This window comes from Ischnura elegans, chromosome 7, assembly GCF_921293095.1.
Source record: "Ischnura elegans chromosome 7, ioIscEleg1.1, whole genome shotgun sequence".
In the NCBI taxonomy this organism is placed as follows: domain Eukaryota; kingdom Metazoa; phylum Arthropoda; class Insecta; order Odonata; family Coenagrionidae; genus Ischnura; species Ischnura elegans.
In genome coordinates this window covers 80728705-80742948 of record NC_060252.1, presented here as the reverse complement: position 1 = coordinate 80742948, position 14244 = coordinate 80728705, and the positions used below count along the sequence as shown (strand labels likewise).

Below are 14244 nucleotides of genomic sequence, written 5' to 3'. Positions count from 1 at the left end.
TTTTTGCCCAATAAACGATTTAAGAATGGCGGAATATACCAGTTAGGTACTCCGCACTTACTCGTTTTCCCAGTTATAAGGTTTATGTAGTGTTAAGGCCTCGAGAGTTTTAATCTATTCTCTATATAAGTATCTCGACGATAATCCTTCAGGTTTCATATTTTCCATATCTTATATTTTTCCCAAACCCATTTTCCATATTTTCCTTTATCCATGGTTTCCTTTTGATTACACCTTGGATGTAACTTTTTATTGGATTTGTCAAAGATTGGTGAGGATTTGAATAGAAAAAATACCTAGTGGCATATTTTTGACATCTTAATTTAATTTTTTCTTGAGTTTTCATTCTAAAAATGCATTTCTCGTGATTTATTTTTGGAAAATTAAGGCACATCCTATTCTATTTGAAGAAACTTTGTGTGAAAATGTGAAGATCATTTAGAGCATTCACTCTTACGGTCATTCTATGTTGTTATTGCTATCCACTCCTTTTTCGATGATCGTTTACATATCAATGCCTCAAGATATGGCCGGATTTATTCCGGATTTTTCTCAAAGCTATCATGAGGTTCTCTTCTCCCACTCTTTTCTTAGGACTTTATTATTGGTTCCTCGGTCGATCTATTTGATTTTCACCATTCTTCTGTGGCACCGCATTTGGAATGACTCCATTCTCGGTTACTCTGATGCTGTATTGGTCCAATGTTGCCATGGGAAAACTTTACACTCTGGATGTAAATGTGCATGAATTATATCCTTACTTTCTTAATTATTAGGTCCATGCTGAAAAGGAAGACCTCTAATAAAGCATACGTACCAGTAATGAAGGACGTGAAAGGGATGAAATTATTTTCCGGAAAATGATAGGCTGGTATGAGAATTAAGTTGAAAGCTACGATAAGCCACACTAAAGTGAGGATTTTAGACCAATGATGATGGTTATGATCTTAGGAAGGGAGTTGCTGTTTAGTCCGTATCACAGGTAATGGAATGAGAACAGGTCAACGGGACGAATTGCAGAAATAGATATTTTAAAGGTGCTATTGACAGATTGTAGCCCGGTCAAAATAGACATTGACCCTTGCATAAATTGCCAACAAGCTGAAAATTTGCATGAATCTCAAGGATACCTCTATAATGACATTCTTAAAAGTCCCCATCGATCCCGTGAGTGCAAAATTTTTTATTCAAGGTCAAAGGTCACAAAAATTTGTTTTTTGCATTTTTTGGCCAAACGGTTAGTTTTATGATAAAACTTTATCAGATAAAAATTGTAGATCAGAAAATTATCTACAAAATTGTTATTTCTATATTTTCTCTAAGATTTACCGTTTCTGAGAAAAAGCCTTTCGAGTGTAGGCTGGAGCTGTATTCTCCGTAATATTCTTGACTATATTGTTGAGTTTCCGAACATTATTGGAACATTATTAATTATTATTTAGAAGGCTTTTTCTCAGAAACGGTAAATCTTAGAGAAAAAATGGAAATGACAATTTTGTAGATAAATTTTTGATCTACAATTTTGGTTCGAGCAATTTTTATCATAAAACTAACCGTTTGGCCAAAAAATGCAAAAAACTCATTTTTGTGACCTTTGGCCTTGAATAAAATTTTTTGCACACAAGGGATCGATGGGGACTTTTCAGGATTTCATTAGAGTGGTATCCTTGAGGTTCATGCAAATTTTCAGCTTGTTGGCAATTTATGCAAGGTTACCCCTATTTTTTGGGCTAATTTGACCGGGCTATTGGGGCAATTAAATACTTAACTAGTGGAGTCAGAGCCTAAAAAATTGCTAACTCTGCGATTGAAACGCCGGCTCTAGCTGAAATGCTCACCTGGTGGGAATCCCGTGAAGAGTTCAACCACATCCAGAAAGAAAAAAAGTCTTATAAATACTTAATCTTCTTGATGCTCGGTCCAACGTGTGGTAAATGATATTCAATCGCGATTTTATTGAAATTCAGGGCATAGGGTGCGGTTTGATTCTTGTGTATTGTGCTTCATAGCATAAATAAATTTGAATACTTTTATGGAAACGAAACTTAAAAATTTGCAAAATTGACGTAATATGCGACCCAGATTTCTATTTGTAAGCATGATCAGTAAGTCTGCTTAAATATCAGTCATTAAAAAATTGGTGAATAACTCAATTCAATAATTAATAATTAAATTAGAAAAAATCAGGATTTCGAGATGCGATGTGAGTTCTCTGGCATAATTTCTGTCGGTCTAAGGTTAAAAAAAATTCGTATAGATGAATGCGAGATTCGGCATACGAGGAAAGCCTGATCTATTTTGTCATAAAATGAGTAATAATCATTCAAATAATGAGCTATCGGTATCGGATTATATTGATAAAAGTTATCGGACCAGACCTTCATTATAGCCTTCCTTTTTACGCCGCCCATTCAGTGCGCCGACTCTGTAGAGAGCGTTTTGAATGCCGTCGGGATGGATTGGAAGGGGTGGATTGTGGGCAGACGTGGGGGGTGGGTTCAATAGATACCTCCCCTTTCTCCCCTCCCCACTGTCTCTCTCCGCTATTCGAGGACCAGTTGCCGCCGGAGCACCGGTTGGGAACGTGGCCTTCCGCCGGGGGGGAAGGTCGCTTCCCTGGTCCGCCGCTACGCTAACTGCCGGCGCTTCCGTCGCCCAATACGAATACTCCGCGATCGCGGGCTTCTTCGCTCTTGTATTTGTTTTCGAATACGTTGAGAAACTCGTTGAAGCTGTTTGTTTTGCATCTTCTATTTCGGTTGGTGTGGGCGATTTGCGTCGCATGTTCCTTGAATTGTTGTTTACCAACCTGTCGTTTACGCGTCTACAGAGAAATTTTCTTAGGTTTGTAATTTTTTGTGAAAGGTCGTTTAGTGCTACTTACATTGGGTAAATAGTAATTTCTTCTCATTTATATGGGAAAACGTTTTTTTACGTTATTGCATCGTGTTCAATGTGTGCCGTTTACGCGTCGTGGAGCTGTTTTCTTCCCCGGAGTAATGTTCACTAAGAGTTCCTCGTCGCTCTTTTCTGGCAAGAACGATGTGAACCGCTTAGTTTAGACAATGGAACTTAATGTCATACCGTGAAATAGTGGAGCGGTGCGTATTGATGAAAGTCTTGTATTTTAATGACTGAAGAGCACCGTAAATTTGTCTCATTTATGGATTAATGTTGGCGTCTTATAGAGATAAATTTCTGTAATATTAATGGGAGTGAAGTAATCTTTTGGTGGGAAGTATTGCAATACTTTTTCGTGGCGAGTATTGCTTTAAATCAATCTGCCAGCTCTTCCCACGAGATCCAGTGAAATAATGACACGTGGCACATGAAGACCTTCGTTCCAAAATTATATGAATGGATTGGAATATTTAATGCTGGAAGAGAAATGGAATGGAGAGGAGAAAACGAATGAATTATTGGAATGTTTTTTTTAAATAGTTTTAGTCCAGATGGCATTTGGTTTGGCGATCGCGTAGAAATCCTGAAGAGATATTAAACGGCAAGCATTAAGCCGGGATGGATTGACTGCATATATTAAGCCAGTCGGTGACGAATATTTTTGATCGTAATTAAAAAATAAACGACGAAAAAAACATTCATTCCAATATAGTGCCGAGTTTTTCCATTAGCGTGGAAGGTTACAATACAAAAAAATACATCGCAAACGTTTTTTAGGGAATTGGGTCGGACCGTGGGAAAGGACAGTTCGGAAAAGGATTTTCAGCTGTTATTTTTTCGTTGAAACTCTGTATCGTGAAGTGAGGACATAGAGAAAGGGAAATGCACGTGACCCAGGGCCCGCGGCTGCAGCCGAGCGGCATGGCATCCACGCTCCCTCCGCACCCGACAACCGGCGCCGGACATCACCAACTGCTCCGCGGCGCCGAGAGGCGGGTCTGTTTCCCAGGGCAAGACGAGCAAGAGTGGCAAAGGATCGCCGCCTCGGCACCCCTCAACAACAACGCCACCAGGGTAACCGGCCACTTGCACGTGAGTCATGTTATAGCGGGTCACACGCGGATCCCGTTGCTTGTTCATCGAATTAATATAAAAAAAGCCGTGCGCGTGTCATTCGTTTGTTTTTTGACCTTTATTTATTTTTACGAGTACAATACCTACCGTTTCGAGGATTGGTTGCTGACATTGAGGGTTTTTTAAATTAGCCTTCTAAAATTATGTATTCTAATGTTATGAAAAAGGAAGAATTGAGCTTTCATTGGAAAAAATAAGCGTTGATATTTTTTTGACAATGCCTACCGTTCCGCGGATTGGTTGATGACATGGAGAGAGTTTTTTTATTAGCCATCCTAGCATTTTGTATTTTTATGTGGTGTAAAAATAGGAATTGAGATCACATGGATAAAAGGACGTTGATATCTATTTTCACAGTACCTTGATGTTCGTGAGTAAGATACATTGTGCTTAATTAATTAATATATTCTTACAAGTTATGAAAACACATTTGGTGAATCACCTGTTACATTGTGTCGAACCCGCTAGTGATGCTAAAGATAAAAAGGGTATATTTTTAACGTTGTGATTGAGATTTAATTTGTTTTTCCTCAATGAGAGAATTGAGTCCATGCTCATTGTGAGTTTACCAGCAAGAAAAAATTCAATTCTTCAATTTGAAGTGCGCGCTTGTGAATTCATTATAATACTCATCTAATGCTTTGGTTGCTCGGTGATACTAACCTCGGTCGTGATCTTTACTCATTGTTTTCTTCAGAGTTATATAATATCTCTCGCATGAATAGGTGTAGCTTCTGAAATATGTTCACTGACATGACAAATCCAATTAGTTCAAATATAAACGTAAAAAAAAGAAATGGCAGATCAGTTTAGTTATGGAAAACTTCATTGCAGTGTTGAAAAGAAAATTAACCCGATTGCATTTAATATCTCAAAAGTACTCAAATAAATAAATATACAGTGAAATGGGACTTTGCCTATCAAGCGACCCGTAGTATAAAAGTATTAATGCATATAACGGCGTTGTATAAATTATTTATGCCTTTAAAGTTCTATTATGTTCATTTGAATTACACTTTTTCGGATTGAAGATGTGTTCCATTTGGTGTTTTGTATTTTTTTCATATTGAAAAAACTATTCCTGTTGGGCTTAGAACTTGTAATTTTCCGTAATCGTTGGTGGAGGCGTTCAAAAATATTTTATTCAGATGCAAGGTATGTGGCCCTTGAGGTTCACTATTTGGTCGTATTCTCGCTAGGAGATCCCGTCCAATTTCGCATGAGGATATTCCCGTGGCCGCATTCCGATGCATCAACTGCCTTTAATGAGACGAATGCCTCCTCGCCCATGAATACTTTCCCAACTGCTCTGAAGGCCCTGCGCTTCCTCAACTGCTTGGGCTGAGATCTCTTTCCCTCTCGTCCTTTCTCTCTATCTCTCCCACGGAGCGCGTAGAGGGCGCCGCGTTGGTGCCACGGTCCTTTGCGCACCGCGCTTCTTTTGTTGGCGGCGCTCCGATTGTTTTTTTTTCCTTTCGTGCCTCTCGCCGCCACACGGCGCTGCGCTACGACAAATGGTACCGTCTCACCCTTCGAGTAATGGATTTATATTTTCCTCCCACTTAGTTGATCCCAAGTTCAGCTTAATCGTGGGATAATCTCACATTATGCGTTTTCGCCTTGATCACACGACCCCTGTTCACTCTCTTCCTCTCCTACCTCGTTTACATGTCATATGCTTTCTCCGTATCCTCGCGAGTTGATTTAAAGTGCGATGTGTGGTCGCATCATGGCGCTCTTGTGATTGAATCGTAAGAAATCAGTCATTATTGTTTGATCTTATTCCAATTTTTTTGAAAAGGTATCGGGTTCTTGTCGTGGTTACAATATTGTTTTCTTTTACTTGTATTAGAGTAATAAAAGTATCCTGCCAATTAGGGTAGGTTTGAATGGAGGATTTGATAAGTATTCTAACGGTCTCATATCCCTTCATGGACTTTCCACTTCAATTCTTAATAAGGGCTCTCCCCTTTCGTTCTATCTAAAAATCATATTCTCTGATTTCCTCTCCCTCTTTTACACAAAGTTCTGCAGTCTAAGACTGTTTTCAACTGTATTTGAGTATTGGTGGAAAATATATTTCAAGAAGTCTGTCCCCACATTGCTTGTAGCCATGTGATACGCACTCAAGAAGGCGCGTAACACTCTCTCAAACGGTATTCTTTGCGACGGATTACTCGCGTGAAATTTGTGATATTACCTCCCAATTTTGAAGGCATGTAAAGCGGACCGTTTTCAAAATTTTACTTAATCGCGAATTTGAATTTTTTTCTTTCAGCTTTTCATATTTTCTTTAATTTGACAAAGAGAGAAATGATGACCAAGTATCACTCTACACAACCTGACAAATTGAGGATGATTACTTATGTTTTACGCTAATAATCTGTCACCGAAAGAGACTAATGTAGAGGGAGGTTTGCGCCCTAGTAAGTGCCTCCCTCACAAGATCAAACTGTGAGGAATTCTTCAGATATATTTTCAACCACTACTTCAAACCAATCCGCAATTCCCCGTTGCTCCTTTCCTGAAAATCTTGCTAACATTGGCGACTCATTTAGAACACATTTATCGGTTTGAAGCATTAGAAAAAGTAGTTTAAGGTATCGGTTTTTATATTCTTAATACTAACGTGAGATTCGATTATAATTGTAGCCAGCAATCGATGAATCTTTCCCGCATAGCTCGTGTCAATGAGGAACTTGCATGGGTCGTAGATTGCTCTAAAAACTATTTTGAATAAGTGAAATGGATACATTACCTCGCAAAAATACCTTCAGTTTCTCCGTTCAACAGTAAAAGAAATAAAAAAATTGCATTTAAAATCGAGAAAAAATTCTCTGAGCCGACCACTGCGCGAAGACACCCGAGCGTTGCCGAGGCCAGGCGTGACGTCATAGGTGCCTAAACAACCGTAGGGAGTAGGGAAATACGCTGAGCGCATGCTGTAAAATTTGTTTTGAGGGAGTATTTAGCCGCTCATCGTCACTTTATTTTGTTCTGTTATTCTTGGGCAAGTTTTCCTATTGCTATTGTGCCTAGATTATTACTTGGGATATTAATAATGCGGCATCGGGATGATGAAGTACAAGCGTTTCACTTCGTGTGTTTTGGTTATCAGAAAAATGGATGATAACGTTGCCACTCGTTCGAATAGTACACCTGAAATTCATCTACGTCTACATAATACCCCGCAAGCCGCCTAAAAGGCGTGTGGCATGGGGTGTTAGGACACCAAAAATTGATGCTACGACCCTCATGGAATTTGTTAAGACGAATTATTGCTATACGTCGGCGGCAAATCGAGTTGTAAAAGAAACTTGTAATACTGGAGGAAAACGATCGTAAGCTGCGCTGTTGACATTAGAGTAAGCTGTGCTGTTGACATTAGAGTAAGCTGTGCTGTTGAATTTGGCAACGCCGGATTAACGGAGAAGGTAGTCCTATCCGTCCTACGGTACGAATTCACAGCAAAACAGTCTGCACACAATCCACATGTGAGATCGCGAATCGGTTCCGCTGCCAACACACACACAAGCTACAACCGATTTCAATGATATAGGTAAATCTATAAACAATATACTAGCATATACCATAAATATATAGTGGGAAATAGGCAAATACTCTTATCAAAAACTGGATGTCACTATCACATTCTTATATTCATCACGTACAACTTACAATAACAGAACTCGTTATGATGATAGACTTATTTATTCACTGATTTAAACCCTTAAATTAGCCCACACAAGTGACATTTCTCACTACTATTTGTTGAAATAATGGAATAACAAACTTCACACCCAGTTTTTATTTCAATAGCGTGATCGTGAAATGTCATATCTACGGTGAACAACGGAGATTAGCACGCCACTGACAATTTTTACACTACCGTTAGACATTTATCGATAGCGTAATAGCACTTTTTACAATTCAATCACGATGGAACACTGATAACTCTTGGCCGATATTTTTCAACCTTGTCAAACTTTGTGCATTACAACCACTGGCACTGTGATTATTAGCAGTAGCTTAACGGGAGATGTCACGTTAAAAATAACACTATATTGGCACAAAAATGTTCCTAGATGTCTCCAATCAGCGAGGAAAAGTTGCATTGACTGAAATTCACCCCATAATACAAGCACAGACAGTCCTAAACGACGAATTCTCCGGCACCTACGAATAAACGGATGAAGTTATTGTATATAAAAGCTAAGCGGACATTAGTAAACATCAAAATCGTTCTAATTACATACTTAAATGAATGATATGCCGTCGATAACATCAACTTACATTTAACGTATCCCCCTTCCAATGGCCGTGGCTCAGACTCCTACAACGATGTTATTTAGGTATTATCAAATTTTTGGTTTAACTGCTCCAGTTTTATATTTTATGCCCTTACTCAGATATTAATATTATAAATAATGCAAAATACGAGGGCTTCCGAGCCTCTATCGTCGGATATTTATCTTTAAATATAAAATAATCAACACGTCTAACAAACGAAGCTCTCACAACTGCTGGCAACTATTACAAACAATCACAACAATAGCTTCGCGTGATGTTTAGGCACCTTTGACGTCATCAAGGCTTCGTCGGCAGTGGCTTGGGAGGTGAGGGAGTTTTTCCCGCGCTTTAAAATTCGTTATATTTATCATTAAATAACTCGCGAAGGAAAACTCAGATTTACATGCGGTTTTCTTTGTTGTATTCAGAAAATAATTTTCTGTCCGCCTATGAAATAAAAAAAATTCATGCAAGTTCCCCATTGTAATTTCCCGCGCATAAATGTCCGTCTTTACTTTGATTCCGCCCTTCATTTCATCTGGTGCCTGCGTAAAACAACGTGGAGATTCACAGTTAGATTATCGATTCACAATATATTTGGTTTCTTTGTAAATTAAGGGCAATTTCCGCTAAGGTTAGATTCGCAGAGAATGCCCAACAGAAAAATTTCGATTCCTGCCCCTCGCGGGTGTTAGTTGTTTTACTTACTTATTTTTCTTATATTTCTTTTTCCAACTTGCATTTGTCCAAGGTTTTCGTCGCTCGCATTCAATGTCAAAGTGTAAGCTAAGGAGATGAAATGAAGCGGTAGCATCAATTGCCTACATTCCTGATGTTGTATTAATATTTTATTTCACTTTATATTAAAATAGATGTTTTATTTTGCTTATGTTTAAGCAATATATTCCGCGATTTGGAAATGTTCATGTAGAGCTTATTCTATGAGAATAAACTATATAAAAACTGTGAATTATAGCTTATTCTGCATCGTGGTTTACAAATTTTCTCGAATAGTGAAAATTTTCTCCCTGAAAAAGTAATCTATCCCAATTTTTTTATAAATGAAATATTGTGTACCTGAGGTGGTAAAAGATTATTCTTCAGTGGTTAGCGGTTAATTTCTGATATACTTGGGATGAAATTAAATTTTCAATAAATGTTTGCTGTGCTTCAACTATTCTTGAATTTATTAGAGAAAAATGTGATATTAGGGATCAATTAATAATTGATGAAAATTATTTAAAAAATCCTATACGCTTTCCTCAATTGGTCGTTCATAATTATGTAGCTACATTGAATTTGAAAAGCGTACCTACTCTTATCAGGATTTCTATTGGAGAATTTCTTGTCGAATCTTAATCAGTTGCGCTGAGATAATTTTCGCAGATATCTAAAATTCCCACGTAAATGTCTGCTAATTACGAACCAATTTGGCTGAAATTTTAACTACGTATTTTTGCGTGGTTTTCTTCACTGAGACTTGCAGACTTCACTTTTCTTTGATTATTATATACTTAGTATTCATGATTTTTACTGTTACTTCATTGCCTTTCCATATGAAAACGAAATTTAACTCTGCAAATAAGGGTTTGGAGCTTTCTTTTGTGTAAAGATGACGCATAGATGTCTGACGCTGTAATAAGATTGTTACACGGAAAATAATGATTTAGGTGGGAGCATACCGTGAATATAACAATTAAGAATGGTAATAACTTTTATTTTTTCAAATGTGCTCCACATTAAATTTATCTCCGACCGGTTTCTTCCCCGGAAGTGGTGTTATAAACAACGCAAGAAGAATTCTCACATATATTTAGAGGCACCCAAAATGAGGAATGTATTAGGGTTGGAAAGAGGTTGAGGTATCAGTAGGTCGTACGGTTGAATGAGTAAGGTGGTTAAGGATACGATGGTTGGGTGAATAAGAGACTGCTGTGGGAATGGACGAGAAGGGCAAGACGAATCCAGTATTTTTATTTATGATTTATTTTGGGTTATATTGGATGTGGAAGCATCATCAACACTTATTAATTCTGAGACAGGTTTAAATCAGCACTCCACTCATTTCTCCGGTCAGCCAATCATTTCGCTCGTATATAATTCTTATGCTTAAAATCCTCATCTATCTTTTGTTCTAAATAGGTATCTATAGAGATACGTGAAAATAGCACTTTCATTTTAATTTAATAGCACTTTCAATTACAGTGAATAGCATTTTGTAGCATCTATTTTTTCTTTATTTTCATAATGTAGCACAAGTAGTTAACGACAAGGTGTGATGAAATACAAGTATTTGAAAAAAAAACGGAATATTTTAAATGATTATGGGGTATAACAATAGTACATTAAGGAATAAGACAAAGTAAATAATAAAAAAAATGTCTCAACTAGATTGTACTGGCTGAAAAACTTCTCTGCATCTACGATGCTAACTAGTGTCCAGAATGTGTGGAGTGCAGCATTACCAAACTCAGTTTTTTTCTAGGCAGATGGCAAGAAAATTTTTCTTAGCATCGCGGAAACTACCAGGGTTCTCACTCAACCTCTCTAGTAGCTGCCGATGAAAATACGTTACCATCTATGCAGCTGTAAGGCCCAACGTCCATAGGCGCAGCGAGAGGCGGGTTCGGCACTAAATTTACGAATTTTAGCCATCAATAAGGCTAATTTGCGGTTTATATATCATAAGAGTCCAGTCATCGCGCTTATGTCACATTTATTCACGTTTATCGCATCAATACAGCATTTATCGCATATGCGATTTTCACGTATCACTAGGTGTCTCATATTAGGCCTACTTCGGTTGATTTCCTTTCCATCTGTCCTCTGACGATAGTTTTCATAAGGCCATCGTGTCTTCCGGTGTGCCCGATAAAAGTGTACCGCATTTGCCTCAAGGTTTTCCGACGACTTCTCTTTTCTCCTGCTATAATTAGAACTTTCAAATTACTCAAGCGATCTATCTATTTTAAGTGAGAGTATCATCATCATCACTGGTCGACAATCCAAAATCTCCTATCAGCTACTCATTTAACACTTGTGTATTTCTTCTCTTTCACATCCGTCTTTACCTTTTCCATATATTTCTTTCGAGGCCATCCTCCTGAAGTTCTGCTTGCTTGCTCCTGCATTCTGCTTGTCCCTCGACGATTGCCGTCACCAGACCAACATGTGGCCTATGAAGTTGTTCCTTCCTCTTATTAAGGTTTTCATGAGGCTTCTCCTCTCTCCTACTCTAATTAGGACTTCTTCATACTAACTCGGTCGATCCATTTGATCCTCATATTTTTCTGTAGCACCACATTTCGAAGGACTCTACCTGCTATCCTTGATTTCTCCTCGGCTGTCATTGTCAACCTCACCTCATGGTCATGCCTCACTTCCTTAGAAAAGCCACTCCAAATGTAAGTTATGATAAACTTTTCCTTACTTATATGTATGAGTTTTCCGCTGTAAGTAGATCAGCTGAAGTACAATGTATTTAAATGTGCTACGCAAATAAACGATTTTCCAAACTCAAGAATTAGTTCATACATTTTTTAAAGTAATTGTGAAGGGTGACAGACTCGTTGTTGGCCTCTGGTCTTCAATTTTGCTCGCGTCCTACTTGCGTGGAAAGAGTGGTTAGGTACCTAGGTACTCCTTGCGCTCGGCTCGTCGGAAAAGTAGAATTCGCACGAAATGCAATCGATTTCGCCACCTTCGGACCGTTGGAGCCCGTCCGGCTCATGGATTTATGAGCCATAAGGATTTATGCATTGGAATTGGAGTTTCCATTCGTGATCTGTGGGAATTTTCTTTCCCCTTCCATCAAGCTCGCCATGAGGCGTGCATATATTTCTTCTTCGATTTTCTCTCTCAGGAGAACTTACTCCCGGATAAAACGGAATAGCGTTTTTTCGAGGAGAAATCCCTTCTTACGGAAATGAAGCTATTTTCAATGATAATAAGGGTATTTTTGCTTTGTTTAACATGAGGTAAACGAAGGAACTCATTTGGTACTTGTTAAACAATACCATAACACTTAGCACACAAATAATACAATTTTAAAATCATAAATCTATCGTATTGCAAGCTGCATCAACTGTATATATATAGACGAGAGAAATAAGAAACGTAATAATAGCCAAGAAAGCGAGAAACGTGAGTCAAGTTTGCTTCGAAAGAAAAAAAATGCGACTAGTTACTTGTAGTTCCTGAGAGAGGCATTTTATTTGTGATAGAAATTGTTACACTTTGAAAATTAATGCGTAGGTAATTAAATGGAAATTTTTACTTGATTGAATACTCGAATGAAAGAATTTGGAAGAAGGAGGATAAAACTAACCAGCGTATGGAATTTCACGGATCATTGGAACAATATAGGTCAAAACATTTTATCATTAATAATTTATTTTTATGTTTTTGCCGAGAAACATGAGACTCGTGCCAACTCTTCTACGGGAAATGTGGAATGTAGAACATCTTAAAGGAAATCAAAATATGAGATTGGATTTTCGGCGTGCACCCAGTTTTTAAAAATAGCTGTTTGTTTCTCCGAAATAATATTGTAACACACAATCAAAAACATTTTTATTAAATACCTCAACGAACAAATGGGAAAAGTATAAAAATGCACCGTCTTCATCATTCTAATCAAGTTTCGATAGTTTAGAAGGTCTATTTGTCACATGCATCACTATTGAAATTTTCTCCCTCCATATGGATCTGAATGCCTTCTTTGTCAATCTATTCCAATATCTGGATTTTTTTATATTAACTGATTTTTTGGGATAACCTAGCCTAATGCACTGTCTCTGCCATTCCACTCTAGTTTCGATAGTATGGCTAGTCTATTTCTCAGACCACTGAAAACAGCGGCCTTTTACATCGGGGTTTTCAACAATGTTAACAATTACACGCGCGCGGACTACCATGCCCAGTATATGGGCAGCATACTCAGGCGGGACTCGAACCCGTCACCTCTTGTTTGGCAGGCAAGGACTTATCATACTCATACTCCCGAGTTTTGCGTTTAAGTTTGTCCTTCACGCGATCAAGTTGATTCCTTAGAGTCGGCGGTGGTTTGTGAATGGTCTCTATCCTGTATTTCCTAGTACTCTGGACAGTTTTCCGGATATGGTGGCAATTTATGGGATAAAGGATCTCTGAACCGTCTCTCCTTTCTCCTGATTTAGGTTTCGGGCAACAGAACAGGTTTTTTCCTATGGATTCGTCTTGAGTGTCTTTTCCAAAGGTCCTTATAAGGGCCGCGTCAATGTCTCTCTCGTTGTATCCATTTTGACGGAAGGTTTGCCTGTGGTGTTTACTTTCCATAGGCAAATGCTTTTCGTCCGTTATCAATCGGGTAAGGTTATCAAGGGTCGATAAGACTGATCTACGTTGGAGTGGGTGATGGTGTCTGCGTCTATTCCAGTAAAGATTGGTATAGGTTGGCTTCCGATTCACTGCACTTCCTAGGGTTCCGTAATCCTTGTGCCGAATCAGAATATTAAGAAATCTTAGGCTTTTGTTGGCTTCTACATCCATTATAAATAGATTGTTGCGATTTTGTTTGCGATTGATTCAGAGCCTCTAGGAGCGTCTTGGGTCCGTGCAGCCACACGATGAACGTGTCGTCTACTCAGCGAAAAAAGTATTTCGGCATTCAGTATAGAGTTTTCAGGAAAAATGGGCTTTTGCTCGAAATATAAGTTGTTCTTAGCATTTATAGAGGTCCATAAATATACAGGAGACAGACAAATTCCTTTATCTATTATTTCGGTAATGTATTTCTCATATTTTATCGTCTCTGTCGGACATGGAAATATGCAGTGATGCACTCTTGTAACGATCACACATGTAACGAAATACCGCCTATAACGAGGTGAGTTTCCGGTCCCTTGGAATTTCCTATGATCGCCAATGTTAATTTCTCCG

General features: G+C 38.3%; 1 protein-coding gene across 1 annotated transcript in view; it reads left to right on the top strand.

Moving 5' to 3' along the window:
• The first annotated feature begins 2571 nt into the window (after nucleotides 1-2571).
• The window catches only part of LOC124162260 (delta-sarcoglycan-like), a 391441-nt gene continuing 379768 nt past the window's right edge, over nucleotides 2572-14244 (top strand). Inside the window, exon 1 of the mRNA XM_046538731.1 lies at nucleotides 2572-3993. Coding sequence (XP_046394687.1) covers nucleotides 3784-3993 — 210 coding nt within the window. The 5' untranslated portion in view covers nucleotides 2572-3783. The remainder of the gene's footprint in view (nucleotides 3994-14244) is intronic.